The sequence below is a fragment of the Micropterus dolomieu genome, linkage group LG21, assembly GCF_021292245.1.
Source record: "Micropterus dolomieu isolate WLL.071019.BEF.003 ecotype Adirondacks linkage group LG21, ASM2129224v1, whole genome shotgun sequence".
NCBI lineage: Eukaryota > Metazoa > Chordata > Actinopteri > Centrarchiformes > Centrarchidae > Micropterus > Micropterus dolomieu.
In genome coordinates, this window is record NC_060170.1 from 14,408,089 (window position 1) to 14,435,629 (window position 27,541).

At 39.5% G+C, this 27,541-nt stretch overlaps 3 protein-coding genes across 9 annotated transcripts in view; 1 reads left to right on the forward strand and 2 right to left on the reverse strand.

Moving 5' to 3' along the window:
• LOC123960604 (protein FAM214B) overlaps nucleotides 1-12,249 on the reverse strand; it is a 30,497-nt gene extending 18,248 nt beyond the window's left edge. For both annotated transcript variants that reach the window (XM_046035444.1, XM_046035445.1), the window contains exon 1: nucleotides 11,859-12,249. The gene's annotated coding sequence lies outside the window, so the exon portion shown is untranslated. The remainder of the gene's footprint in view (nucleotides 1-11,858) is intronic.
• A 325-nt stretch (nucleotides 12,250-12,574) lies between these two features.
• Nucleotides 12,575-20,075, reverse strand: cenatac (centrosomal AT-AC splicing factor). 5 transcript variants are annotated; one of them, XM_046033793.1, is made up of 14 exons: nucleotides 19,929-20,075; nucleotides 19,718-19,776; nucleotides 19,464-19,595; nucleotides 19,276-19,363; nucleotides 18,651-18,817; nucleotides 18,083-18,181; nucleotides 17,918-17,984; nucleotides 16,926-16,988; nucleotides 16,423-16,490; nucleotides 16,208-16,322; nucleotides 16,071-16,101; nucleotides 15,385-15,486; nucleotides 15,168-15,300; nucleotides 12,575-14,447 (listed from the first exon to the last, which is right to left on the reverse strand). In XM_046033793.1, exons 3-14 carry the CDS (start codon nucleotides 19,523-19,525, stop codon nucleotides 14,321-14,323), a joined length of 1,122 nt encoding a protein of 373 aa, XP_045889749.1. In that variant the 5' UTR covers nucleotides 19,526-19,595; nucleotides 19,718-19,776; nucleotides 19,929-20,075; the 3' UTR covers nucleotides 12,575-14,320. The 5 variants fall into 5 exon arrangements, with proteins under 5 accessions (XP_045889749.1, XP_045889750.1, XP_045889752.1 ...); XM_046033794.1 differs by having other exon boundaries at nucleotides 19,714-19,776; XM_046033796.1 differs by having other exon boundaries at nucleotides 19,457-19,595; nucleotides 19,714-19,776; nucleotides 19,929-20,073.
• A 918-nt stretch (nucleotides 20,076-20,993) lies between these two features.
• LOC123959636 (zinc finger protein 100-like) lies at nucleotides 20,994-25,802 on the forward strand. Of its 2 annotated transcripts, XM_046033805.1 has the most exons (3): nucleotides 20,994-21,278; nucleotides 23,722-23,792; nucleotides 24,247-25,802. In XM_046033805.1, the coding sequence occupies exons 1-3, from the start codon at nucleotides 21,110-21,112 to the stop codon at nucleotides 24,361-24,363; spliced, it is 357 nt and encodes a 118-aa protein (XP_045889761.1). In that variant the 5' UTR covers nucleotides 20,994-21,109; the 3' UTR covers nucleotides 24,364-25,802. The 2 variants fall into 2 exon arrangements, with proteins under 2 accessions (XP_045889761.1, XP_045889760.1); XM_046033804.1 differs by lacking the exon at nucleotides 23,722-23,792 and having other exon boundaries at nucleotides 21,005-21,278.
• Nucleotides 25,803-27,541: the final 1,739 nt, after the last annotated feature.

The window sequence follows — 27,541 nt, forward strand, 5'->3', positions numbered from 1 at the left end:
TAATTTGTGACAATGCACTTTAATATGACTCTGTGTACTTTATTTAACAAGCAACATACCAATTCATATTATAAATACACAAATAAATAAAATTCATAAATAGAAGCATTTTATATTACAGTATATTACTCTCTTCCTGTGTTTTCTAGATCCTTTGACTAGTCATTAAGCCTATAAAATGTTCATTATAATTTCCCAGAGCCCAATGTGACATATTCAAATTCAGAAAAAACAGCCCAAAACTATCTCAGACAAATAAAACATCAAATCCTAACATCTGGGAGGGAATGTTTCAAATGTGTGCTTGAAAATTGACTGTAATGATTCATCAATTATTGTAATAGTTGATGACTGCTGATCAGTCTGCTGATTAACTGACTAACTGTTTCCATTCTGCATGTATGTATAGATGGATGCAGTTTGTATAGATTTGTGTGGAAGTATGTCACAGTTGTTTTGGTGCATGGGTGTGAACGGTAAAAGTGTGCAGAGATGAGGTTTGAAAAACGAGACGCAGCTTCAGCTACGTACCTCCAAATATAGCGATGTGGGGATAGAGGAGAGAGAGGGGAGGGGGGGAGGTAGAAGATGGTGAGATAGACAGAGGAAAATAAACTGACAGAGAGACAGGGGGAGATTAAAATGAGGCTAAGTTTCTGTCGTGGCACAGCCTCCTTTTAACAGCCAAGCCTGTAAAAACTGTAATAATGGGGACTTCCTGCCATCAAGCACCACTGCTATTTAGGATCTTGTGTTTCAGCTTACAAACACACACACACACACACACACACACACACACACAGCCACACTTCGGTCCCTTTAAGAGCCCATGTTGCTTTCCATATTTGGGAAAATGGGCGTGTCTTCTCTATGAAGACCAACCTCCATTCAGGGACACTGTGAGTGCAGCTGAGGAGAAAAACACATTGAAAACACTCACTCACATTCCATCAAACGCAGGCATTGATGCAATCTTGACTTAAGTGCATGGCGGTGTTTGTTTTGATCTCTATAGGTTAGGGTTGGATTTTAAGCCACGGCATGTGAATTACAGCTTTTACACACATACACACACACACCTTTTTCTAGGCCTCTCAAAATGACACCAGCTGTGTTTTGGGCTGCACTAAATAGTCACAGATTTCAAAAACTGAAGCGTTTCAATTTGACCAGCCCAAAAACTCCTTGAGTAAAGCTGTTAGTCACAATTTTAAATGACCAGTTTTATATATATATAAAAAATCGACAACAAGGTCCAATTCACTCTCCTCTTTAGCGAGGGAGAGAACAAAGAGGAGAGGAAGAGGGGAGGAGGAAGGGTGGGAAAGGAAAGTGTATGTGTCTGTGTCTGTGTGTTGGGGGGGGGGGGGTCTGTGTAATACTGAACATGTTTTAAGCAGCAGTCAGTATCAATTGAACATACAATGCAAAACCTTCTGCGTCTCTCTCTGCTACTTGTGTCACTCCGCTAAGCCCCTCCCACCAAACCCATAAGCAGGAGCCAGTTGCCCTTCGAAACCTTATTCCCCATAGGGTTCGCTCTCCATGGTGAGAGTCCCGCCAAGAGTCTTCTTCTCAAAGACGCCCCTCCAACGCTTCGCAGGCCCTCAGGGACAGCTGCAACAACGGTGGAATGAGAGGCTAGTGCACCACTGCTCAAAAGTTATTCCCCACTGTTTGTCGTCATGCCTCTTTACCACTTGTCGATATGAACACCATGGCATTTAACATAATGATCCTAAAGCTCCGCGTACAGCCAGGACATGTACTATTTACTGTTGTCAGAAAAAGAGGGATGGGCAGTTCTTTCATTGCTGGTGTTTCTCAGCCATTGTGTTTGCAAAACTATTGAAGCCGTACACGGAGGGGGGCTGCGCAGTGTATGCATGAGCTGTGATTGACACACTGGCTCTGATTGGTTGAATGGCATTAGGAGCAGTAGGAGGAGCCAGAGGAAACTGATTTTTTCCACATATTATCTGTCTCATGTACTGCTGTCACGATATAGTGACAGTTTTAGTAAATATGACAAAAGGTTATTTTTTAAAAGAATTTAAAGAGGAGTAGACCCCTGCTTGTGACACGTCTGTGATGACAGCAGCAGCAGAAGCAAATTTCACAGCTAATACTTACAAGTACATAAGAAGCAGTGATGTCTTAACGTGCTGGTTCAGATCAGTTTGAAGTTTGTCATGCATTGTGTTTGGTTTTACTGTAACAGTTAAGTGAAGTAGTATGTGGTAATAAGCTAAAAATATTGTAAGGAAGCTGATGTTTACAGTCTGAAATTAACTTTTTGGCCCGTTTGACCGGTCCAGCATTATTTGAAGCTATTTCAAAACATTTTTTAAAATAAATACAACACTTTCCCCATTTTTAGTGCTACACCATTGACAGTATTAAAGTTTGAAGTGCTACTTCAAAAACTGGCTTTCCCCCAACTTACACAGCACATATGTCTGAGTTTCCATTTTCTATTTTTAGCAGCCTCAGTTATGGATCACCACATGGTAATGACATTAACTGCTTTCTATTGTCAACATTTCAACCCTTATTTCTCTGCAGGCCAGAGTGTCTGCAGAGAAAGACACACACACACACACAGACACACACACACTCTTACAGTAGAACAGGACAACTGAATAGGATGCTAGATAAGATGACCCCACCCAAAATCCCACAAATAAAACTAAACAATCATCACATAACCAGTCCCTCCAGGCTGTTTCCCACACAGAGCAGTGTCTTTGTATTTACATTTCTAGAGCAGTGTAACAATCCAGTGAGATGAGCTTTCTCTGGAAGGGTAAGTTTAACCAGCTGCATGTTAATAAACAAGATCGCAAAGCTGATAAGAGAAATGACTATTTAAGTATAAGCACTTGACTTTGCTGCCAATATAAATACTATGTGCATAATATGTGTGTGTGTACTTTTCTCTCTTTGCCATTTAAGCAAATTAGCTGGAAATATTTGACCAATAAAAAGCTTGTTAGCTTTCACTTTGTTTGGATTGCATAATTCTATACTCAACTTTCTATCAAGTGACTACATATAAGCGTCATATGATATAACAGTGTGTATTAAACCAGGGTCTGGGTCAGTTATAATTAAGAACAGGGTTCGGTTTAAATTGGGCAAGTGTAGTAAACACAGATTGCTCAACATAGACATTTTTTATTAATCCATTTTTAACGCCAGCAGTCCAAATTAAGCATTCCCAAAATATGTTTGTTTTTCAATTACTAAATATGTCTCCACATCCTCTTCTACAATCATTTGAACCATTAATTTATTAATCCAGTAAGCAGCAGCAATGTGAGATGACAAGATTCTGTAAATGTGGAAATTTCTTGTTTCTTATCCTGTAATTGATCCTGTAATCGGCTATTTACAGAGACAAAGGTTTGGTGTAATCCAGTTGAATTCAATCCTATTTTGCCATAAGGAATAAAAAAGGAGGCAGAGGAGTGGAAGTTTACTCTGTGATGCTTTTCAGTGTCTGATCAGAAGATTTTGAATACTTGAGGGAAAATGGCAATAGAAAGGGAAGAGAAGGACAAAGTCAAGTAGCGACTGATGTGTGTGAAAAAGGAGGGAGAGAGGGAGAGAGAGAGAGAGAGAGAGAGAGAGAGAGAGAGAGAGAGAGAGAGAGAGAGAGAGAGAGAGAGAGAGAGAGAGAGAGAGAGAGAGAGAAATGGGAAGAAATGCAGAGATGGGGAGGAGTGTGGCACCCTGAGTCTTGGTGACAGGCCGGGCCAGCTCAGAGGATGGAATGTTCCAGAGAAATATGTTGCCTATTCATGGAGGACAGGAAATAAAGCTCTCTCTCGCTCTCTCCACCTCTCCTCCCTTCACTCTCAGTCCTCACTCCTTCGCTTCAGCTGCCTGTCTTTTTACCTCTCTCTGTGACTATATGTGCCCCCTACCCCCACACCCTCTTTTCTGGGCCTTTGGGTATTTTTTCTGCACCTCTTCCTTCAGTTGAAATTAATTCCCTTTTCCCTTTCATGCTTGGGGAACTCGCACAGCATGGTGGTGTTCCACCACTCAGACTGGTGGCAGCTGAATGTAGTCCAGTCTGCCATCTGGGCAGTGAAACTAAAATTTAAAAATTTGTTTCAAAATCCCTTTCTTTCACTATATAGCTCACAAATAGGGCACACGGTCACTATTTAACCAGCCAGCCTGATGATAATTAGTAACTAGCCAAAGTGGATGGTGGAGAATATTAGCATCAATAAGGTGATAACAGATCGCTTTTATACCCAAGTTTGTAAGATTGTAAATGTAAAGTAAATGTGTGATAATTTTCCAACAGCCGAATAAATGGAAAATGTGGAAACAAAGCACAACTTTACAATGACCTTTAGGACAAGTGTTAACCTAAACTAAAATATCAGTGAAGCTTGCACATATGCATGTTTATGAACACACACATACATAGAAAGTGGCTAATCCATTTTGGTATAGAGGGGAGCATTACAGGGTGAAGGGCAGGGGGAGTTCTGGCTAGGGTTAATCCTGAGATCAGTCCAACACAAACACACAGACTTGCGGGTCGTTAAGCAGCAGTTGATAATGACAAACTTTGGTACCACAAGAGTAGCTCCTGTAACGTAGGCAGGGCACATTCTATATTTGCCGCTACTAACATGCATCAGAATCCAAAATAAGTTTGACACAGTGCCATGTATGTACTGATATGTCTCTTTATATGAAAGCTGCCCATGTCTCAAATTACATGCAGAACCTTTGAGTTTAATGTTGACATGCATATCTGCATGAAAATATGATACAGATTTTTTGATTTAGTAAATCCAAGCAGGTCATAACACTACAATTTATAGGCTGTAACTTAATCACTTATGTATATCTTTGTCTTCCTAAATGCACCATCAGGGGCTATAATGACCTTAGGGAAAGGCAGTGACGCTAAATGCTAACATCAACATACTAACATGCTCTTGATGACAATGCTAACAAGCTAATGAAGCGTATCTTTAGTTAGCTTGCCTACATTTGCATATTCACACTAAATGCAATGTGCAGCTGAGGCTGATGGGAATAGCATTTGCATTCGCTACTAAAAAAAAAGGAGGAGGCAGCATATGACATCAGGAAAGACCAAGCGGGAAGCTTCAGGTCTGAGAAGTGAGGGCAATACAGAAGTCCTTTCAACCTGCATTCTATTGAACGGCCAGCAGGGTGCGACTTTTCTGGTTGCAAAGTCCCGCTCCATTAGAAATAATGGTAAAATGACCCTATTTCTCACCTACTTTATTACCTTAGTGGAAACTTTCCTAATGAGTTTATGGTCTCAATCACTAGTTTCATGTCTTCTTTAATACAGCAAGATGTTTATTTAGTCAATTATGGTCCCATTTAAATGAAAATATATCATAAAGCAGAGTATGCCTCAGGGCGGGACTATCTGTGATTGACAGATTGTTACCATGGCGACCTGTCAATCAAGCTAGAGTGACTCGTACCCACTGCACTGTGTAAATTTAACCAGCGCCGCTGAAAAAGCTTATAAGGAGGCTGGCTGTTCACTTTCTCTGGTAGGTACATTTAGTTTTAAGCCTTTAAGCTGGACAAAATTATCATCCCGGTTAAAATGACAGTTAACGTGACTTACAGATGCACCTAGCTAACCAAGCTAGCTAGCTCCACACAGAACCGTTGGCTCCACCATCTCTTCCAAATATGGTCACGTCTGGTGCCGCTGGTTGCCAAAAATCAACATGGTGGTGCCCGAACGGCCAAACTCGATCACTCTGCAACCCACTACATAGATGTCTTTGACATAATGTCAGAGCTATTACTTCTTCACATTCATTTCATAATATTTGTTAATTTTTTTAATGTTTTAAACTAAAAATCTGATTATATCTTTACCTTTAAGAAATCAGTAATGTTAATACAATTTATCCTGGGGGGCACATACCTGTATCATGCATCATGGCAATCCATCATATATTTGTAAAGCCATTTTACACAATACCTCAAATGTCAGCCACTATGGGTGCTGGAAGAAAAGTCAGGGCATCACCAAAGCGCTTTTACACTACATCGCATTCACCATTCACACATATTCATACACTGAGCCTCAAGCTGATGATACATGGTGCAACTTTCTGAGCAATGTTGCTGGGCAATCTTGCTAGTGGGAAGACCGACTATGTTTGAATGGATAGCGGTGGGCCGGGGTGGGGTGGCGGGTCAGCGGGAGTAGGGATTACGGTAGTCATCTTTACTCATTACCATTGACGGCAACATTGCCCAACAACATTGCTCTAAAAGTTGCTCTGTGTATCATCATCTTAAGTGCTCAAACAGAAAATAATGCTCATATACTTTCATACACTGGTGGAATAGCCACCAGGGGCAATTTGGGGTTCAGTATCTGAACCGCCAATCTTCTGATTAACGGGCAACCTGCTCTACCTTCTGAGCCACAGCCACCCTTTTACCCCTGTATACATCATCTGGGAACCAACATTTTTTTTCATCCAGCAGATGTTATATTTCACACAGGAAGTGAAAATTTAGACCAGCTGGTGGCACTAGATAAGATAGAGTATTTAAATGTAGTAAATAAACCATTTTTCCAGGTTTGGTTCGGTTTAGCCACAAAAGAATATCTTGATTATGTTATGATGATTCCAGATGAGTCTCACAAGTTAGCTTCTCACTGGACACTCAAACAAACATGCAGTATATTCAGCTTAACTTAAGAGGGTGTCATTTCTTTAGCCCAACAGGTGACTACTTCAACAGTGTCATGACACTGAATGTGTCCTCTGCTTGTTACATTGGGCCACAAACAAAAGGGACCCTGCTAAGACCTCAGATAACTGCAGTTTGGACAAAACCCTTCCGGCTCCGTTGGCTCTGATGAGACGCACAAGACCAGCCAGGCACACACACACACACACAAACATTTATACTACAGCACACTAATGCACCACAACTGCTAGTATGCAAATAAAGACACAGATATGCCCCAATAATAACCAAAAGGCTTCACTTATTTATTTTTAACAAAACACTACTCCTTGAAGTTGGTTCTGTATACCACAGCTTTAAAGCTCTCTGGGAGGACATGACACGTGCTATTTTCAGGCCTGCAGGAAATACACAATTGTGTGTGTTCTTGCCAACGTCCATGCAAAAAAGCTTCCTATTCATTTTGGATTACAACTTGAAGGTCATTAAGCTACATAGATACAGACATATATACAGTACGAACTCTGCAACACATTACATATATGTCTTTGACATAATGTTAGAACTATTACATCTTCACATCCATTTCATAATATTAGTTAAATTTTTGAATGTTTTAAACAAAAAATCTCTATCTCTCTCCAATAAATCCAGTATAATATAATTAATGAATTTCACTCAAGGGTAACGGACATTGTGAACAATTCAAGGACAAAATGGAGAGGGGACAGAGAGTGAACAGGTCTTAGCTTGATAAGCTCTCTGATGACCTATATAATGCACCGAGATACATCAGCCTACCTACATCTACTCATTGATCTGGGACGTGTATGGAAACCATATCAACTGAGTAAATGGCAACATACATAGAATTATATTTAGCATGTGTATGTATGTAATTCATTTGGATAAAGTATGAAACTCAACCTACTTATGAAGCTCCCAGTACATTTTTTCTGTTGATCGATTGGTCTAACCCACTGACTAGCTGATTATCGTTTCAGCCCTACGGTAAATGATTAGCATTTTCGCTTGATAAATGACTTAAATGTACATTCACAAATACTGTTAGCAAAGTCTATGACAGCCAGAGATACAATCTCACATACCCACACTGCATAGAACTGGAGGGTGTTGTTTCAAACCATGATGATTTATTCAGTGGTAACACCCTAAACAAAGATTGCCCAGGATTTAATAAAGTGGCTGAAGTGATCCCACTAACACACTGAGATCAATGCTGCCTAGGTGACTACATCATTATTTTGAGTCTTCACTCTATTATGGCATTGCTGTGTTGGGTGCAATGCTCCATAGACTTTGACCCTCCACCACCTTCGAAACAGTCTTCCAATGCTCACTTACAAACACATGAACACTTCAGGTTTGTAAGAGGACTAACTAGTTCCTTTTATTGACAGATTGTTAAGTGGACTAACTGACCTTTAACGGTAAGCCTGAAGCTAGGTTTAGTTAGTGTGTGCGTGTTCGTGTGTGCATCTGTGTGTAATGTGTAAAGGCCAACAGAGTGAGGGTTTCAAGGTTAGAGTGTTACCATTCAAAGCTGCACAGGTGCTATTTTAGGAATAAGCTGTTATTAAGAAAGAGAGAAAAAGATTTAAAAAGGTCCCGTGTGTTTAGGAGGATCCTTTGGCAGAAATGGAACACAATAATCATACATTTATCCCGGATTATTTATCCCCTTCTATGGGACTCCATTGGTAAACTTGGTATTTCACCCAGATGGGCGTGGTTTTGTAAGACATAGCATGCTTCAGCGAGCTCAGTGATCTTCTCAGCCTGTGCTCTGGGTGCATGTTGATGCATGTCAAGTATGACGGCATACTGAATACTATACTGCCTATAATTTGTATCCTGTATATGGTCTTACGCCTACATTCATGGAAATTGATAGTCTGCTGTGTAAGCTCATTTGGGCTGGGCATCTGTTTATGCAAGATACTACATTGATATACAGATACCCCATCTGAGGAGATTTTTGTTGTTGACCTTAATTTAGTCCATCAAAATGTTTAAGACTATTTAGTTGTAACATTATATAGTTATTACATATTTTCCAGTATTATGTTATGATGCTCAGTTTAACAATTTATCAACAGTCAGGTAAAAGTCATTTGAATAAAAAATGGAAGTCTAGTTGTGGGTGCAGCTGTGCCAGCAGTAACTTTACAAGGAGTGTGTCTTCGCAAATCGATGATCACATTTTTTAAAAATAATCTCTGTTTGAAGTAAGAATTAGGCGTGAGGTCTCATGTAAGTTTAATCTTGGGGTTAAGGCAAAGGTTGATAAATAACTTTTTGGGTTACGATTTTTCTAGCTTATCCAAAAAGTGGCGAGATGACTCAATGCGAGCCAAAGAGAATGTGCATCAGCACACAACACGCTGTGCCTGTGTCTCCCCCTTCTATGGAGTCTGCCATGTATAACTACCACGTTCCTACTGCTGGCTCTAGATATGGCCTTTCGCGTTATTTGCGGCCACCATAGTTTCTCCTACAAGCTTGGAAAGTGAGCGGTGTTCAGTGGGTTGCAATATGCAACTTTACCACTAGATCAACACACCGGCCCTTTAAAACACACCTTAATGGGTAACAGCTATTTAAAAAAATGCCAGCCAGAAAAAAGTCTTCACTCTGGAGACATTTGGTTATCATTAGGGTGAAAATATAACTAAACACACACATGTCAATAGGAGGGACTTTATTTTTAAGCATCACTGGTGGGTCTATAAGATTTATATTGATATACAAGGTTGAAGCTACTAAGACAAGAGAGACATTGTTCCTGTCAGTCAAACAGTCAGCACTGGTTCTGGGTGATGGCTTAAGGCTATGTATTAAAAAAAACAAAAAAACATGTATCACAGTGACATACACATGCTTGCACATCTACATTTGTGAGGAGCTTCCCTTCTCTTACCCTTAAATCTAACCCTTAATCCCTATATCGCTTTATTTAAAGAGGTAATTTAGCTCCCACAAGTATATAAGGACAATATATGCATGCACACATACACACAGACACACACAAGAGATCAATATAGCCCCAGAGCAGTGTTGAGAACAGGATCAAACCCATATAATCATCTGTAATCTCTGACATCAAATCCTGCAGAGACACATTGGAGGGCTGACAACAAGCCTTCATCAGCTCAAAGCGTTTAATAGCCACCCCCACTTTCCACACACACATAAAAAGCGCTGCCAGGTTCAGACACTAAAAAGGAGAATTGCAACCATGAACCATAACCACACAGTCGATAGCCATAAGAGGTATGGAAGGATGGATAGTGTCCCTTATCTTGGAATCCTTAACGTCACAGATTACCAGATGATCTACTCATGAATAAAACTGTAGGCTATAGTGTAGCTGAACTGCAGATAAGGTAAGAAGAGTAACTTGTAGGCTAATGTTTGACAGAGGCTGTAACATTGTCAGTCAGGGTCTAATCTATTCAGATAGAATCGAGAGCCTCACGTTAGCATCATGTTGACCATAATGCACTCATCTCATATAAATAACCTAACTTGGTACTCATGACTCCATATATTACCATGAAAAAACACCCAGCTACTCATTCCCTCACTTGCACTTGCCTGGGCAGTATGCATATAAGCATACAGTATCCTTCCCTGAGGCTGAATATATTGGTAGTTTTACATTTTGAAGTAAGCAAATAGACCAGTCATCACTAGGGATTCCTGGTGCTGTTTTCCTTCATTGCTAAAAATGTCCTACACGCATCCTTGCTGAATTTTTTTAATTTTTTGATCCACCCTCCATTCCTTCCTCTTCTTTTGATGTGAGAGGATTTCTAAAATTTTTCTTTGTCTCACCTGAACAGACGGAATTCATTTATTCTCTTTCTTTCCCTAGTGTGTTTTAGCTTTTGGGAACTTAAGTCAAAGAGTTATTGTGCACAGGACAAGCCCAGACCCGGGACCCAGGCCTGCTGAACAACATGCACCTCGCCTTCAGGGTTGGTCATGTTTGGTTACAGCAACAATCTGCATGACGTCACACTCAGCTGAGGACAAAGCCCACTGGTTTCTCCCAGACAGAGAGGTGGGGGGTGGCTGTCACAGCATTGCAAGGACAAGCAAGAGAGAGAGGAAAAATGTAGACTTGCAGATGGATTTGCTGCAGCAGTGTCTGTATGTGTGTGTGCGCATGAGTGCAGAAATCTTTTTACATACATGTGACACAGCTGGTGGATTCCCATATGCATATGTGCAATATGGGTGATGTAGAGTGAGACTGCATACACTTGTGCCTAATGTAGATGTCAACGTGATCATGCCCTGTTTGTCAGGACAATATGAGGCAGTTTATTGCTGCTGAGAATAATAACACTGTAATAACTCTACTCTTTACAATTTATAGATTTGATATACTGCAACAAGGGTTTAGTGCTAACAACAATGCTCCCTTCACTGAATTATGCAATGCAACTCCCAAGTGCAATCCAAGGGAACAATACCCTCACTGCACTCAGTGCTATCCTCTGTCCTGTAAGCTTACAGTGATCATCATCACTCCACCCGCTGAGCTACAGTCATAATCTCACAGATATATGCTAGTGCTGGTTTATCCCTCGTTGTGGCCCACTAATGCACAATGCCAGGAGGGCATGAGTGTGCAGATATGACCAAATTAAATATTTGCACGTGCATTTTGATGACACACACACACACATAATGGTGAGTAATACACTGAGATATGTTATCACTTTGTCTCTAACCACCGCAGGCTGCACGCGCGCGCGCACACACACACACACACACACACACACACACACACACACACACACACAGCTTTGAGAAAGGCAGACAAAGCAGGGGAACGCCCCCTACACCCTGCAAGATATGTCAGGTCATCAGCTGTTTTAGACTGGATTCCAGTCATTCTTTGCTAAAATTGACAGATTAGTCAATTGAGAAAATGATGACTCAGAATGCAAACAATTACCTGAAATCTAACCTAAATTAAACTGAAACCTTTGTGAAATTCCCATACACATCGATCTTTAAGTTCGCATAATACAGATGATTAAGAGGTAACGTTAACTAGCAAGTAAAATCTGAAGATTTTGAAGCCTACTTACCTAACGAGAAAAAAAGGTGGACTCAGGAGGAATAACACAGCCTCGCAGCCTGGACTGACGCGTCCCTGTCGTCTGGGAGTTCAGCCTTTTTGTTATGTCTCTGCCGTTGTCGGACTCCAGGTAGCTAACGAGGGTGTGGGGCGAAAATCGACCTCGAAGCTAAAAGCCGTTAGCCACCTTAGCTAATGTCTGGTGGGTAAATTAATCGGACAATTTCAGTCTCGTCCTCCCACTCTGTCTTGCAACATAGCTCCTCGTAGCTGACTACGTCTCTTCCTCTCTGTGCCTGTCGGGTTTTTTTGTGCTCGCAACTGTTTTCGTTGTTTCAACCTTCGCCTGAAATTCCTACTCTGTCCCTTTAAGCAACAGCGATTCCGGGGTTTGCTGGTTAATATATATAGAAGGCGGAGCTTCACAGCCAGCTGAGCACCTGTCATTTAAGCGATTGGCCGTTTCTCCTAAGTTTAACCAATCAGCACTCAGAAATTACGCCTTCTTTAAAACATGCAGATTTATTCAAGATCCTGCTCTGTGATTGGACTATGGATTAATTAAAGAAACGCCCAGTACACGTGCTTTTTCTCCCCTCCCATACTTTAAAGCCAAGGTTGTGGCTGTTGGGCTCCGGCTGTATAGATCATATATATATATATATATATATATATATATATATATAGAGAGAGAGAGTTTAAAGAAAACTCAGACAAACCATGATGTGACATGAAAACAGATGCTTTATACGGTTATACAGCGCTGACATCAACATGTAGCACACCTATTTGCGGTTTACGCCCGCTGTTAAATTCGCAGTCAAATGTACACCCTTCCCTTTTCTTCGGTTTGTACTGAATCAGCCATAGCCATGTTGTCACAGAGCTAAAAATAGATCAGCTACACGTTGTATCCCCGTATTGCCTTGCAGCTGCACTGAGCTCCACGCCCATCTACCCAGAGCACACTGGGGCCTGATTATACTTTGCTGTGGAGAGGAAGAGGCCTATACAGATAAAAGAAGGGCCTACAGAAAGCTCAGGGAGTGGAATCTAGGCTATTGCATTTGGCCATTCATCCATCTCTGTGCGGATGTCCCCCCATTGGCAATACGACCTCTGCATATTTCATAGTCATTGCAAAATCACCTATTTTTTTAAATTCGAGATGTGTTATGCGGCATTATGATACCACAAAACAGGTTGTCAAGTCATATATTAACATTTTAAGCACCACACAATTCTAAAGATCCGAACGTCCTTTTTTCTAAAATGAAAAGATTATTAAACATTCCAGTTTTTAAGAGCGCTGAATCTAAATGGCTGATTCCATTGAAACAAGATACAATTTAAAATACATATACTTTACACAAGATACACCTTTTTGAACATTTGTAATGGTTTTCACAGTGGCCGATATTATCACAGCTGATCTCAAAGTCAAACATTTGCGTATGCAGCCCTTTCCTGTAGTTCATCACGTAACGCGATCTGAAACGGGAAATGAAAGCTCGTCATTTGGCACACAGGTTCACTGCAAAAAAGAGACGTGTTTATTATTGGATGTCTTCGAAACAGTGAAAACTACTGCTCTCATTCTATTACTGTTTAGGATCGTTTACAAAAACATTGATAGGTCAGAGTGCCAAACTAGCACAAACATGGACATACATCCTTACAAAAAAAATGACAAAGTGGGTTGGGATTTTAACATGTTTTCTAAACGTCAACGCTTCTGTTATTGCACAGCAGGTTAGGGGAGAGGCTGGCGCCCCCTGCTGTTTACTCGCCAGAGCAGTCATGGTGTCTTCAGATTTCAAAAGTGCTTTAGTCTACTCAGTAACTTGCTGATTGTGATTGTGGACTAAATGTGAAAATTTGGGCAGGAAAAGTTTTTCATGTAGGCTTTTCCCTCTGGTGCCTTGGAGCCAATAACTGACCAAATGAGTGGCAGCACCGATTTTGTTAAAATCTTAATTGTGTGTGGCAGGTAGGGCCAAACAATTAATCAAAATCTTATCGAAATCACAACATGGTCTACTGCAGTTTTAAAATCGCAGGAAATGCAACATTTGTTAAAGGCAAAATGTGTGTCAATATACCATTTTAAATTAAATGTAGTCGTGCTGCAGACATGTCCTGGCCTACACATCATATTCTACAGACTAAAGAAAAAAATGTTTTAGTACAGATCCTTGTCAATGAAAATAATTATGTAGTAATTGATTATGTGTTGTGAAGTTGCACCATGTAGTATTTATTTTTTTTTTAAAAACACAATAATCAAAAAGTTTTTAACATAAATAAATCCAATAGGCACTGCTTCATGTAATGTGTAAGCTAATATCTTTACAGCAAATCTTGCCAATTATGTTTACATAAATTCCGCCCCCCCCCCACATTCATTATAAAACCACATTCACATCTTACAAACTATATACACGATATCACTCTTAATTTCTCACACACTACTCAGATTAAAGTGTTGTCAGAATTTGTCAGCTGTTCTGTCTTTTTTGCTTTCTTTGACCCCTCTGTGCCGTGCTCTCTCTTCCTCTTCCGTTTGCTCTTCTGTCCTTCCTCTTGTCTGAACTGGTGCCTGTTGAATAAAAAAAAAAAAGTCACATCCTCCTGCAGAGACCATTGCAGTTAATGCACTGAACTGAAATTTAAACCTCATGTGCCTGATGTAAATTAGCCCTTTAGTCCAACTCTGCTAAAGAAATACAATAGGGTAAATAAAGTGTTTTTGCATTTAAGTTTTGGCAGCTTATAAATGCTAAAATATTTTCACATTAGTAGGTAAGTCATCTCTAGCTAGTAGAATAAAGACAGGATGTTGTCAGATTGGCCTACATCACTGGCCACTTTAGCAGGTGACTGTCATGCACAGATCTTTTGCTTTCAAAAGTCTTAGTTTGTTGGAAGATCACAGAAGGTCATCAACCACCTTGTACTCTATACTATCTAGAGCTAAATATTTAGTTTGTACATTAACGCATTACTCAGCTGACATCTGGGAAGAGTGAATGCCACTTCCAGCTCTATGAATAAATTATGTGATGTTGCAAATGTATCCAAATATTTTCCAGTTATAAAGTGGGCGAAGTGTCACTTATGGTGTTTTCAGCAAAAATGAGACTGAAATGAACACTGCAAAACACATCAGGAAGATTGCTTCTCTAAAAAGAAATGGGTGTCATTTGAAAAAGCAAAACAAAACATCTGAATTAACCATGATAACTCCAATGCACCCTGAGGATCATCTAACTAACTGGCTAGTAGTGCAGACGAAGACCAAAGACTCTTGTGATCTCACCTGGACTGCCAGCGTCGGCCACTGTTCCACACTCTACCAAAGGAGGGAAGCCAGTTGGCGTCTGTATGCGAGCTGTGATCAAAGTTGGCCCCCACTCTGTTCGGTGGAAGCTTCCTCAGCTTCTCTTGCTCCTCTGGCAAAAGACAGATGAGCCCATTTTAAGTATACTTTTACATAACAACACACAACTTAAAACATCTCTGTGTGAGATGCCTACTCTGTTTGAGGAAGTCTTGGAGCGATGGGCCGATCTCTGGGTGTGCTGCAGTTCCGGAGGTCCCTTCCAAAGGATCCTCCTGGAGCCATGGAGGGACGGCACCTACGTCACAGAGGCTCTATGCTTACTGTTCATCAATCACAGGAGGTGAACTGAGCTCATAACCATTAGAAATACTGAGTTTCTGCACAAGCTTTGAAAAGCATGGAAGTTACAATTGAAAATTAATAAATGTTTTATGAAGTTGAAGAAAACCAATGTTTATCGCTTAATATGCAAGCACACTTTTTTCTTTTCTTTTTTAGCGTGAGAAGGGGCTATTAAATATTACTAAAGCGCAAAATATAATAACAACAACTATATATATATATATATATATATATATATATATACACACACACACACACACATATATATATATATATATATATACATACATATACATACACACACATACACACACACATTATTTATTTATATATATTAAATGGATACATAATAATAGCAATAACAGTTCAACTCAACTTCCGAAAAGTTGGGCTTACTGTGAGGCTATTTGTAGTAGATTGGTATACACTGCAACATTTTAGTGTTATTTTGACACCCTCCCCCCATCCCATCTATTTCCAACTTGGCATTTCACCATATAGTACTTTATCATTACATAAATTCATATATCACTGTACCTGTATGAACATTTCCACTGTTTGCTGAATCCTGTAACAGAGAAAACAAGTGATCAAGTGAGGTCATCGCGTTAAAATACAGTAACAAAAATAATTGTTGAACATATTCACTTTCTTCATGAGAGCAGTCCGTCTACCTGATAACCTATGAAAGTCAGCCCTTGTCCTGGTGTAGACCTCTGTGTTTCGACAACGTAGTCGTCAAAGACGCTCCTCGCCTGCTGGCCTGATCCTTGACACGTAAACTGAGAGCTGTTCCCAAGACAACAAGATGAACCCCAAACCAACAAAAGTCATTTCATGTACTATTGATGCAAAAAGGATAAAATGTCGTAGGCAGACACAATGTTACCTGATAGCATCCTCTGCAGACATGTCTGTGCCGTTGGGTCCATTGAACAACTCTGGCTCTGCGTCATGCTGATATTGATTCAGGAAATGCCAACAGTGGTTCATAGAGGAAGTCTGAGCACCAATCATGCTTCATCTCAGCTTTTATCACCACAATCCTAACATGGACCTTTGTCCCAAATTGTAACATAAACCCTATTTCTATTCATGTTTGTTTTTCTCTTCTAACTTCGATCCATTTTCTAGGTTTGCAACCTAAAATTTTTTTACTTTAATCTGATATAATAACTTCAACCTTCATTAAACCACCCTAGCCATTAGATTTTCTGTGGCTGGTTTTTAGAGATCTACAGATCCGGATCTTTGGTTACTCGTTTCGGTTGTTACAATCATTTAGCTGAAGAATGGTGGCATTTCCCATCTTACATGCACCTCAAAATCATGGAAAACAAGTGGAGGCCACAGTGATGGATACTGCCACTGCATCCAGTTTGGACAACAAACCTCTAAAAGAGACTGAAGGACCTCTTGACGAAGCTTCTCCTGGGCACGGATTGAATCGGCTTCCTGCAGCCATGAGAAGAAAAATAAAACAGATTACCATCAGTGAATTTCAAGTCTGGTTAAAATAAAACTCCATAGGACACTTTTTAGCCATGCTAGTAGGGATGGCAATGTCGGTCTGTCCAACACGTTGGTCCTGACTGAAATATCGATGGTGTACATTGTGACTTGCTTAAAATCAGCCTGTTAGCATTGTCTTTGTAAGTGTGTTAGCATGTGGACATGTGCATTTAGCACCGCTGTGCCCAAGTACAGCCTCAGAGACCCACTAGCACGACTGTAGACTCCTGTCAAAGGGCAATTTCTGTATTTTTAAACTAGGGCCCTATTTTCACATATTTTGGTGTTGAAATGACTAGTAGTTACCAAAAGTTTTGGAATCCGTGTAGTACAGTAGATGGCTTTGGCCAGCAGCCGCAACCCGGCTGCAACGTATTCTTTCAGGGCAATTGTGCCAGTCAAAATTTTGTCACTGATGAACTCAGACTGCGATACGAGGTGTCTGACAACATCGTGGAAATGATTCCTATGAGTAACACCTGGAGATACCCTTTGTTTTCAACAAGAAACAGAAGTCTCGCTCAAGGACAATTCTCGCTCTGAAATCTCATGAGGCGCTAGTTGTTGCAGGAAGATAATGGTGGAAACATGAGTCAGACTTGGAGGGAGGAGATTGTTGTGTTAGAGTACTGTCTTGCTAGCGGTTCCTCTGTGTACACAACAAACTCACCCTCGTTTCCTGCTAAAAACAAGTAGCGTCACTGAAGCCACCTACTGCACGGATACCAAAACCTTTTGTACCTACTAGTCATTTTGACACCGAAATATGTGAAAATAGGCCCCAGGTTTAAAAATACTGAAATTATTCTTTAAGCTGTCGTCAAGATTAATGCAGAGTTCATTCAAAAAAATAAAAAATAAAATAAAATTACCTGTTTAATGAATTCATCCTCCTTCTCCACAAATGATTCCAATGCCTTTTCCACTTCAGCTTTAAACCTTAACAAAAACAAACAATTATCCTTGCAGATAATCTTTTCCAAACAACCTTTATAATATTATATTATTAATATAAACTTTTGGCTCACGAGGCCTACTTTTCAGTTTCCTCCTCTGTGATGATGACCTTGTCTCTAAACTTGGGGTCGGCCTTATTGTCCCACCAGAATTTGTGCGTATTCTTCCTGTGTTCTGCGCTGAAATCAGACAGATTTGAAATGTCAACCAGCAACCAGAAGACAAAAGCAGTTTATCGCACAAATTCATAAGGACAAAGGCACGAGTAGGAGAACTTTGTCAAACCCACAGATTTTTCACAAATGTGTAGCTGTTAGTTTGGGCAACATGAGCTGGATCTAAATTGTGGAATAAGCACAAGATATGCTATTACAAATGTGGCAGCCATTATAAATTAGTAAATATCCTCGTGCACTTTCCCCACTTAAAACACTATGTTTTTGTACTTTTTCATTAGCCATAATGAAGCACTGAGCAAAACATGTTGGATACATGTTCAGTCGCCATCACAAATACAGCTATATTTCTTCTGTTCTCCAAGTATACAGTTTAAACCCCGGGGTGCTCTATGTTGAAAACTGTGTGGTTGTACTGGGTGAACATGGGCATCAGTGAAAACATAACAAGCTAAATAAAAGTTAAACTCACGTGGCCATGTGTTCTATCAAGCCTCCGTACATCACAGTCATGTTGCCATCTGTAACATTTCTTTCAATTTCAAGCCCACAGCAGTAGCACCAGAATGTCTGCTTGTGCTGGGTGCAATCAAACTTTTCTACTTGGGGTTTTTTCAGTGTTCTGCGAGCTTCCTTCACCTGGGATACAGTGGATGAAACAAACACAGGAAGCACTCAAATTAGAAGTGATGCAGTCTAATACAACAGCCTTGCAATAAATTCTACCTTCATGAAGGTTAAAATGCTGTTTAGGTTATTTGAAAGGTTGTTTGTGATTTTGTTGAATTTTACTGGGTTATATTTACAGTTGCTGCTAATTATTTACACCTCTTGATATGTCATTGAATTAATGAGGTGAAACTAAATGGCAATTTGTCTCATCAGGCTAGAAGCATTAGTCGTTCACATAACCTTGAAAAGATTACATTTTACAAACTTCTGGACCATATGCACGAGCAGTCTCAATGGGCCCTTCCCCGCATCCATGGCTTCATTCTAGTATTCAGAACTGTGGGACCTCCTCACATGAAAACGTAACGCACAAAATCCTCAATACATTAGACAACAGTTGACGTTAGTGAACCTAACTTACTCACCTTTTCTAAGAATTTCAGGAGAACCACTCTAAGTCTGCTTTGGTGATTTTTTCCGAAGATATGTCCCTTCCCCGTGAACGTTGTCTGTCTGCATATGGCACAGTAATATGCACCCATTAAGACGGTTTGCAAACACCAGAAGATAGTCAAAAGCTGAGGCTGAGCCAAAACCAATCATTACGATTTACTGTTTGGTCTTCTTTCCATCGACTTGGGGTAAAAACATAGACTGTAAAACGCTATCCAACATGTCCCGTTAGCACAGCTAGCGCCGCTGGTAACCTGCTACAGGAAGCGATGCCGTCATGATTTGTGTCCCCCTGAAAACAGACAGGATGTGGAGGTGAGGTACTGTTAAACTTCTTCACCTTCTTCTTCATGTAGAATTGCGGCAGTGTAGACGCTGTTGAACTAATTAAAAAATTAATTAATCCTTACATACACAATCATGTGTCGTGCAGCAACTGAAGAACTGCCTTGGAGATCAATTTACGTTTCTCACTGTGTCCAAACAAAGACGCAACAGATAAAAAAACTCAACTCCAAGTCCTGCCAATCTTAACACAGAATACCTTTATTTCTGCCCTCTTTTCTAGAGGAAAATATGCCCTACTGTCTCAAGACTCAGACATTCATACAAACCACATACGTACTTTCCAATGCTTGTTAAACTGCTCCAACTCTCGTTACCCCTGGATGTTTTTACCCCTCTACATTTAAGCTATATGACAGTCTACAGCAGTGCCTACGCAGATTGAAATTTTACACAAAAAAAGTTTAACTGTTTCGCAGACATCTAAAATTGGGAGACAACCCCTGTTGTGCTGTATGACTAGTTGGTAGAGGAAAGACTGTTCCTGTAAGATCAAAGGGGGTGCTCTCTTGTTTGACCAAAAGTAACGAAGAACAGTAAAGTACACCCTTCCTAATTGGGAAGAAGTTACCCAAACGACCAATATGGACCTAAGCCATGTGGAGGAAAAAGGACCCGTCCAAATACCCAGAGGATATAAACAACTCATTTTGTGAGAATCGGGACTGAAAGGTGTAAATCTGAAAGGAGGACCAACTTTTCAGTCCACTGCAGTGTTATTTGTTTGTTCTGTAATGCCATCTCTTTATTCACTAATTTTTGTAATTAAATCTTTTGTTAATTTTGATTTAGACCCAGCCTCTCCTTTCTCAAAATCTGACAAACGCAACACTACCTAACTTGTCGAGGAATGAGAACACCAGGTTCAAGCTAAACTGGTGTCCTGTTCACATAAGTTACTGTACATCCTGATAGTTAAATTATATTTCAGTTACCAGAGGAGTCTGACAACTAGTTGTTAAAGGAAGGACGCTGGTGACCAGGGAGGAGCTGAGGCCACTAAAGTAAAGGGATGTAAACTAGTCCTTTTAAGCAATTGAGGCTTAGTAATCAACCAGAAATCACATAGAAAAAAATTTAATCGTGAGGTGCCAAGAGATTCTCACCCCTATCTTAGTGGCATGAAGGAGTTGGCTATATTTTCAACAATTACATTAAGGTTTGCTAAACATGTTCCGTTTTGTTCCTTCAACGACTGCATCAGGCTACTCATTTTTTTCTTAACAACAATATTTCTTTGAAACAATACATTTTTGACCTTTTAGTACCTTTTGTACACTACACTTATGTGAGTGAATTGTGAACTGTTATTAGCCACTACTACTCACTTCCACTGTCGGAACATAACAGTGTGACACTCAGCGGAAGTAAACAACACAAGCGCTAGTAGCGTGTTGAAGTAGCTGGACGAAGGTATTGTTGTCGTAACTCCACTGATAATTTTATCTGTATTAAGCATCAATGTCTTCATTTGAGTGTTTGAGGGAGTTTGTGAACGAGCGACTATCTGCCGCTGCTGAAGAAATATTCGGAGTCTTTAAGAAAACTATCATCGAGTACGAGGAAGAGATCGACCGTCAGCGCAGACTGCTGGTTGCTGCTTGCAGACCCATACAGATACTCAGGATAGGTGAGTATTATTAAAACGTTCATTGTTTTAATATCACAAACGGACGATTTCGATTGATATAGCCTAATGTTATATGTAATCCAAATTGTCTACATACATAGTGCAAGCGGGAAGCTTCACCGGTGTTTCGGTTTAACAAGTGGCCCAAATGGGAATATTTAAAATTCAGAATAAGAAACTTTTCTATCTCGTGTAGTAAACAATTGAAACAATCTGCCCTTTTAGAGGAGACTGATTTGACAAGGGGGATAAATCTTTGCTGTAACGTTAATAAACCCACACTTACAGTTTCTGACAAAAGACAACTACTTGCACTACAAACCAAATTAGACAATATTTATACAAGTAAAGCAAATGGAGCCTTCATCAGATCCAGAGCAAAATGGATCGAGGAAGCAGAAAGAAACTCTTGTTATTTCTGTAGATTAGAGAAACCCTGCCGGGAAAGAAATAACACAGGAACGCTGGCATTAATGAAAATGAGTGCTCTGATCCTAAAAGTATAACCAATTAAATTTATTCCTTTTACAGCATATTTCTCAGCTGAGAGCAACAGAGGCCTTCTTTAATAAAATCAGAGGTTTTATTGCCCAAATAAATGAGGACTTTCAGAATACATGTGAGTCAGAGATCACATATAATAAGCTTGAAAAGGCGTTGCAATGTCTAACTTTTATAAACATTTCTGGGAGCATATCAAAGCACTTTTATTTGAAACACTCAACGCTCAGCTTTAAACAACTGGTCACTTCACAGACATTGAGGCAAAATGTAATTGTTCTCATTCCAAAACCAAAGATCCCAAAATCTTGGACAACTGGAGAAAAGAGGGTCTCCCTCAAATAATAAGTGACACTGAATTGGGATTTATGAGAGGTAGAACAATAGACAATAACGTTCGCCTTGTCCTTGATTTACTTGAATACAAAGAGCATATAAAAGGACGATGGCTTTATTCTCTTTTTGGATTTTTATAAGGCGTTTGACACGGTTGAATACCCCTTTATTTTTAAGGCTCTGGAACTCTGTGGTTTTGGGGAAACATTTAGAAACTCTATAAAATGTTTTTTATAGCTCAGTGTCTCTCTCAGGTGGCGCTACGCCTTCGCTTGGAGGTATAAAACAAGGCTGCCCCATCTCACCCTCACTCTAATCGCAGCTGAAATGCTGTCAATCCAAACAGTTTAATGTCTTTGATAACCACATAGTTATAAGTCAGCTGGCTGATGACACAACTCTGTTTCTTAAGGGTTGAGCAAGTCCCAAAGGCTACTGAAACCATAGCCTCTTTCTCAAAAGCATCTCGGTGACAACTGAACTTGAGGCAGCATATGGCATCCCTATTAAAACTACTGTCAAATACTTGGGTATACACACAAGTTGAGTGAAACCTTAAAGATACGGAACAAAATGGATGAATGTAAATCAAGATTAGATAGATGGTTAAATAGAGATCTTTCTCTTTTTGGTCGCATCTATATAACCAAAATGAAAAGTCTTTCACGATGCCTTTACCCAGCCTATTCTCTGTCAATCCCCAACAAAGCTGCCCAAACCATCAATACATAAAACTTTGATTATCTAAAAAAAAGCGTCTATAGTGAAAGACTATGAAGACGGTGGGCTACAAGCTGTAGACTTTGATTGTATAAATGGAACCTTAAAGACTAAATTGATCCTTTCTAGCAAACCATGGAAGCTTCTGGTATTGTGTCTCCAGGCAATTGTTTCAGAAAATTGGAGGTATTGATTTACTTTTACGCTTTGACTGTGATGTTCCAAAACTTTCTATAAAACTGTCTGCAGTCCATTCACAAGTTCTGTTATATTGGAAACTACTGTACAAACACAATTTTACTCACCATGATGTACCCATCTGGAATTGCAGATTCATTCTCTTTAGAAATAAGTGCCTGTATTTCAATGAATGATGGAAAATAATATTTGGTCTGTCACCCATTTGCGTGACATCTATGGAAATGTTTTATCTTTTGAAGACTTTGTTACAAAATTTAATTTTCAGTGCAACCATAAACATTATGACAAGGTTGTCCAAAACGTCCAATCTGCTTTCTTTCTGATGGTAAAAAAATGCACAACCTCATACGTTCAACCCCCCTCATCTTCGTTCGTTGATGATTAGTGGTCACCAGTTCGGTAATAAGACTTTGCAAAACAAAGTGTTCCGTGATGTCTTTACTCTTACTTTATATCCAGTGCAACGCAGCCGAAACTATCATTGTTCTTTGAAGAAACTATGTACAGATTTCTTAAAGTTACCTTTATTACCAAAAGCTAAAGAGCTTCACTTTAAAGTATTTAATGACATATATCCTTAGAGAAACGTCCTCTCACGTAGATTTAACTATGATCCAAATAACTGTATATTCTGTGATGAGGACATAGAGACCACAGATCATTTGTTTTTCTTCTGCATTTACAGTAACACATTCTGGTGTGACATGTATGATTGGCTCGAGCCTTATCTCCAGTCTCCCTCCAGTTTCATTAGAGGTAACATCACATTTGGAATTATAACGAAGGACAAAAACTATGAACTGCTTTTAAACTCATTAGTTATCTTGGGTAAATTATTCATCCACAAATCTGTCTTCAAGAAAGAATTTACATTGTACTACAAATCCCTGTTGTTCATGAAGAAGAAAACAGCAAAAAATGTTTTGTTACTATGTTTCTTTATCCTCATTTATTTTATTTATTGTTTATTATTTTTATTATTATTTTACTTAATTTTGTTCCTTAAAGTTGTTTTTGTTATCCTACATGCTCTGTTCCTTGTTAGCACTGCATTTATTTTTATTTTTACTTTTGACTATGCCAGATATTGTTGTAAATTGTATAAAAAATAATAAAACAAACCAAAACAATGGGTGACGTCGCAATAACTACATTCACTTCTTTTATACAGTCTATGGTATCATGTTCCTTTTGTTCTCTGTCCCTCCAGAGCTCCCACAGCAACATGTCTGTAAGGAGGAAGAGGAGGTTCTCGCTGACCAGCAGCTCTGTGTTCAGGAGAGGAACTGCAGTCTGGACCAAGAGGAGCCAGAACCTCCACAGATAAAAGAGGACCACAGAGAACCAGAGCCAAGCAGAGACCACCAGCTCCTCTCTCACAACATTCATGTATCTGAGAGCCAAGATCAGACAGGAGGCAAGCATGAAGACTCAGGATCAACTAGAGTTGCAGAATCAGAGCCACAGAGAGAGAGACCTCACAAAAGTGAAAGTTACAGTAACAATGTATACAACTCTCTCAGGTCAGACTTTAACTCTAATGCTCACATACGTAAAACACTTTTCCCATGTGATACTTGTGGGAAAACATTCCATTGGAAGTCCTGTTTTAAAATACATTTAAGATCCCACACAGGTGAGAAGCCATATACTTGCAAAACATGTGGGAGCGCATTCAGTCGTAGTGATCAGTTGACAGTGCACATGAAAAAAGTCCACAAAGGTGAGAAGCCATACCTTTGTAAGACCTGCGGGCAAACATTCATAACCATATACCAATTAAAAAAGGCATAGTGTAATCCACACACATAAACTGGTATACAGCTCTGACCTGCTGACAAACTTAAAACACACGTCTTGATAGAAAAATTTAATGTTAGTTTCCGGGGAAACTGCTTTTGGGAAACCTTTCAAACAGAATAGTACCTTGAAAAGCCACATAGAAACCCACACTAGTGAGAAGCCATTGCTCTGCAAAGATATTTTGATGCGATGTCTCAATTGACAAGGCATAAAAGAGATGATTCACTTCCGGTGGTTTGTGGTCAGAACACATGAAAACTCACAGAAGTAAGGAGCCACATAATTACACAGGAGAAACCATCTAGCTTTGTGCAATGTTTGTTGTACAGTGAGGTCATTGTTTCTGCAAATGTTTGACCTGTTACATGATTATTTTAGTTTTTACTAATTATATTAACTACCGCAGAGCTGAATGTTGAAGCTGAGAAACGCTCTATTTTTTTTTTTTTTTTTTTTTTGTCTGCAGGATGGCCTCTAATTTTACAATTTTAGGTATTTTGTGATGTTGTTAACTTGATATAATTCTTTAGAGGTGACACAAAAACACATATCATACATGATCAGACTAAGCAGTACTGAATACAATGATCAGTTCCCAAAGGAAAGTTTTGTACAGTGATAATGTCAGAATACCAGATTCACAAGTCTAAATCTATACATTCATTAAGGCTGCTGATTGGTGTGACTGACAGCCAAAGTAAAAGTAGTCACAGTGAAGAAAACTTCTCTTAAATTATTATATGCCAGAGGTGTTTTAATATTGCAGCTCACTGGCTGGAGGTTGTGTAAAAGCATGATTTGATATTGTTTGGAAAGTCGAAGTGTCTCAAATTGAAAAGCAGATATGCAGTTGGAAGTACTGTTCTTATGTACAACATTTATTGTTCTCAAATGGCCAAGACTGCATGTACATTCCACACCGATATATAAAAGACATCCAATAAAAACACCTATTTTGAGGTATATGTTCTTTGATTACTTTCAGTTTGTCACATAAACTTAGACTTTACTACATTTCACTTTTTAGACCACCGCATTTACTTAAGAGCTAGTTAATTTGCTGATTAAGATTTTATATATAAAAGTATTATTATTGTTAAACTTGTTAAACTACCCATCAGTATGTGAACAAGGTAAATAATCTAATGGCTCCACCTTGACCAGTAATACTGACAGGGATAATTGTACATAATTACTTTCATACGTTCATACTTGGTAGTAATCTTGACAAAAGTACTACTGGAACAAAATATTTTAAATACATGGGACTATTCAACTCTGTGTTATTGCTACTTTTACTCAGTTTTCTTAAGTTGTTACACTCCAGCTGTTGTGTTTTTTTTTATTTATTTAAAATAACTGTCTATTGCTTAATTTCCATGTGAAACGAAGCGAGACAAATGCACAACCCGAACTGAAAGCGGAACGAAAAGCCAACTCACTTTCACTGCCGGAGCTTAACAGCGTGACACTCAGCGGAAGTAAACATACAATGGTAGTGAAGTGCATGCATGGAATAATCAGGTAGGCAGTAGATTCATTTGTAATTAAGCAACAAATGGGTGTATCGCTTATGGATCAGCAGCAAAAACTTCATTAAAGAAGTTGGAGGTGGTGCAAGCTCAAGCCTTGAGTGGGGCTGTAAAATCAACTCCTGTGTCTGCTCTTCAGGTTGAGGTGGAGGAAATGCCGCTGAATATTAGATATAAACAGTTAATGATGCACTACTGGGTAAATCTGCAAGGGCAGTCTGAGGATCGACATCCTACAACAAAGATACATCTCCCATGTTGGGAGAGTGAAAGGGCCAAACAAGGGTGTTTTGCATGGAAATGTGAGGAAATAGCTGGAGACATGACATTAAGTCAAGGAAGATATATCCCTACAGTGCCATTATCCGTAACACCACCCTGGATGTTTCCTTCAGTGTTAGTTGACTTATATTTTCTGGGGAAAATGCAGGGTCAAAAAGGTTGTGGAAATATTGCAGTATTGATTGAAGATAGGTTACAAACACTATATCAAACATTTTCCAGGTATATACAGATGGATCCAAGGATCCTAATACAGGCAGAACCGGTTTTGCTTTCAGTATTCCTGCCTTACATGTTTCTGTTAAAAGAAGGACATCAGATAATTTATCCGTATATACAGTCGAGATGTTGGCTATTGTAACCGCATTACAGCGGATAGAAGAATTACAAATTAAAAAAGTTATTCTGCGTACAGACTCATGCTCTGCAATAATCTCACTGCAGTCATTTACATCTCACAGCAGGCAAGACATGGTTAATGAGATCTATGAAACGTACAGAATTAAAAATATGAACATGCTGATAACATTTATGTGGACCCCAGCTCACAGAGAGATCTTGTGCGTACCACTCAGTAAATCTGAAGCCAAAGGAATAATCAAAAGAAACATCATTAAGGAGTGGCACAACAGCTGGGATACAGGAAATACAGGGCGACATCTCTATACACTACAGCAGGATGTGGGCACAGGAAGGACAGCTAGAAGAATCAATAAAGAGGAGAATATCTTGACAAGGCTGAGGGTAGGGCATACTAGACTTAATAAAACACTGCACCTAATAAACAAGCACCCTTCAGGATTATGCGAACACTGTCAAATGGAGGAATCAGTAGAACATGTAATTCTTCACTGTCAAAAATTCTCTCGGGAACGAGAAACATTAAGG

What these genes read in the sequence shown, in the direction of transcription:
- cenatac (XM_046033793.1), bottom strand. Translation starts at nt 19,525, where the DNA reads ATGTTGGATAGCGTTTTACAGTCTATGTTTTTACCCCAAGTCGATGGA. An exon ending in GATGGAAAGAAGACCAAACA is followed by an intron (nt 19,364 to 19,463) that starts GTAAATCGTAAT and finishes TGCCATATGCAG; the next exon opens with ACAGACAACGTTCACGGGGA. An exon ending in TGACTTTCATAGGTTATCAG is followed by an intron (nt 16,102 to 16,207) that starts GTAGACGGACTG and finishes TCTCTGTTACAG; the next exon opens with GATTCAGCAAACAGTGGAAA.
- LOC123959636 (XM_046033804.1), top strand. Translation starts at nt 21,110, where the DNA reads ATGTCTTCATTTGAGTGTTTGAGGGAGTTTGTGAACGAGCGACTATCT. An exon ending in CATACAGATACTCAGGATAG is followed by an intron (nt 21,279 to 24,246) that starts GTGAGTATTATT and finishes CTGTCCCTCCAG; the next exon opens with AGCTCCCACAGCAACATGTC.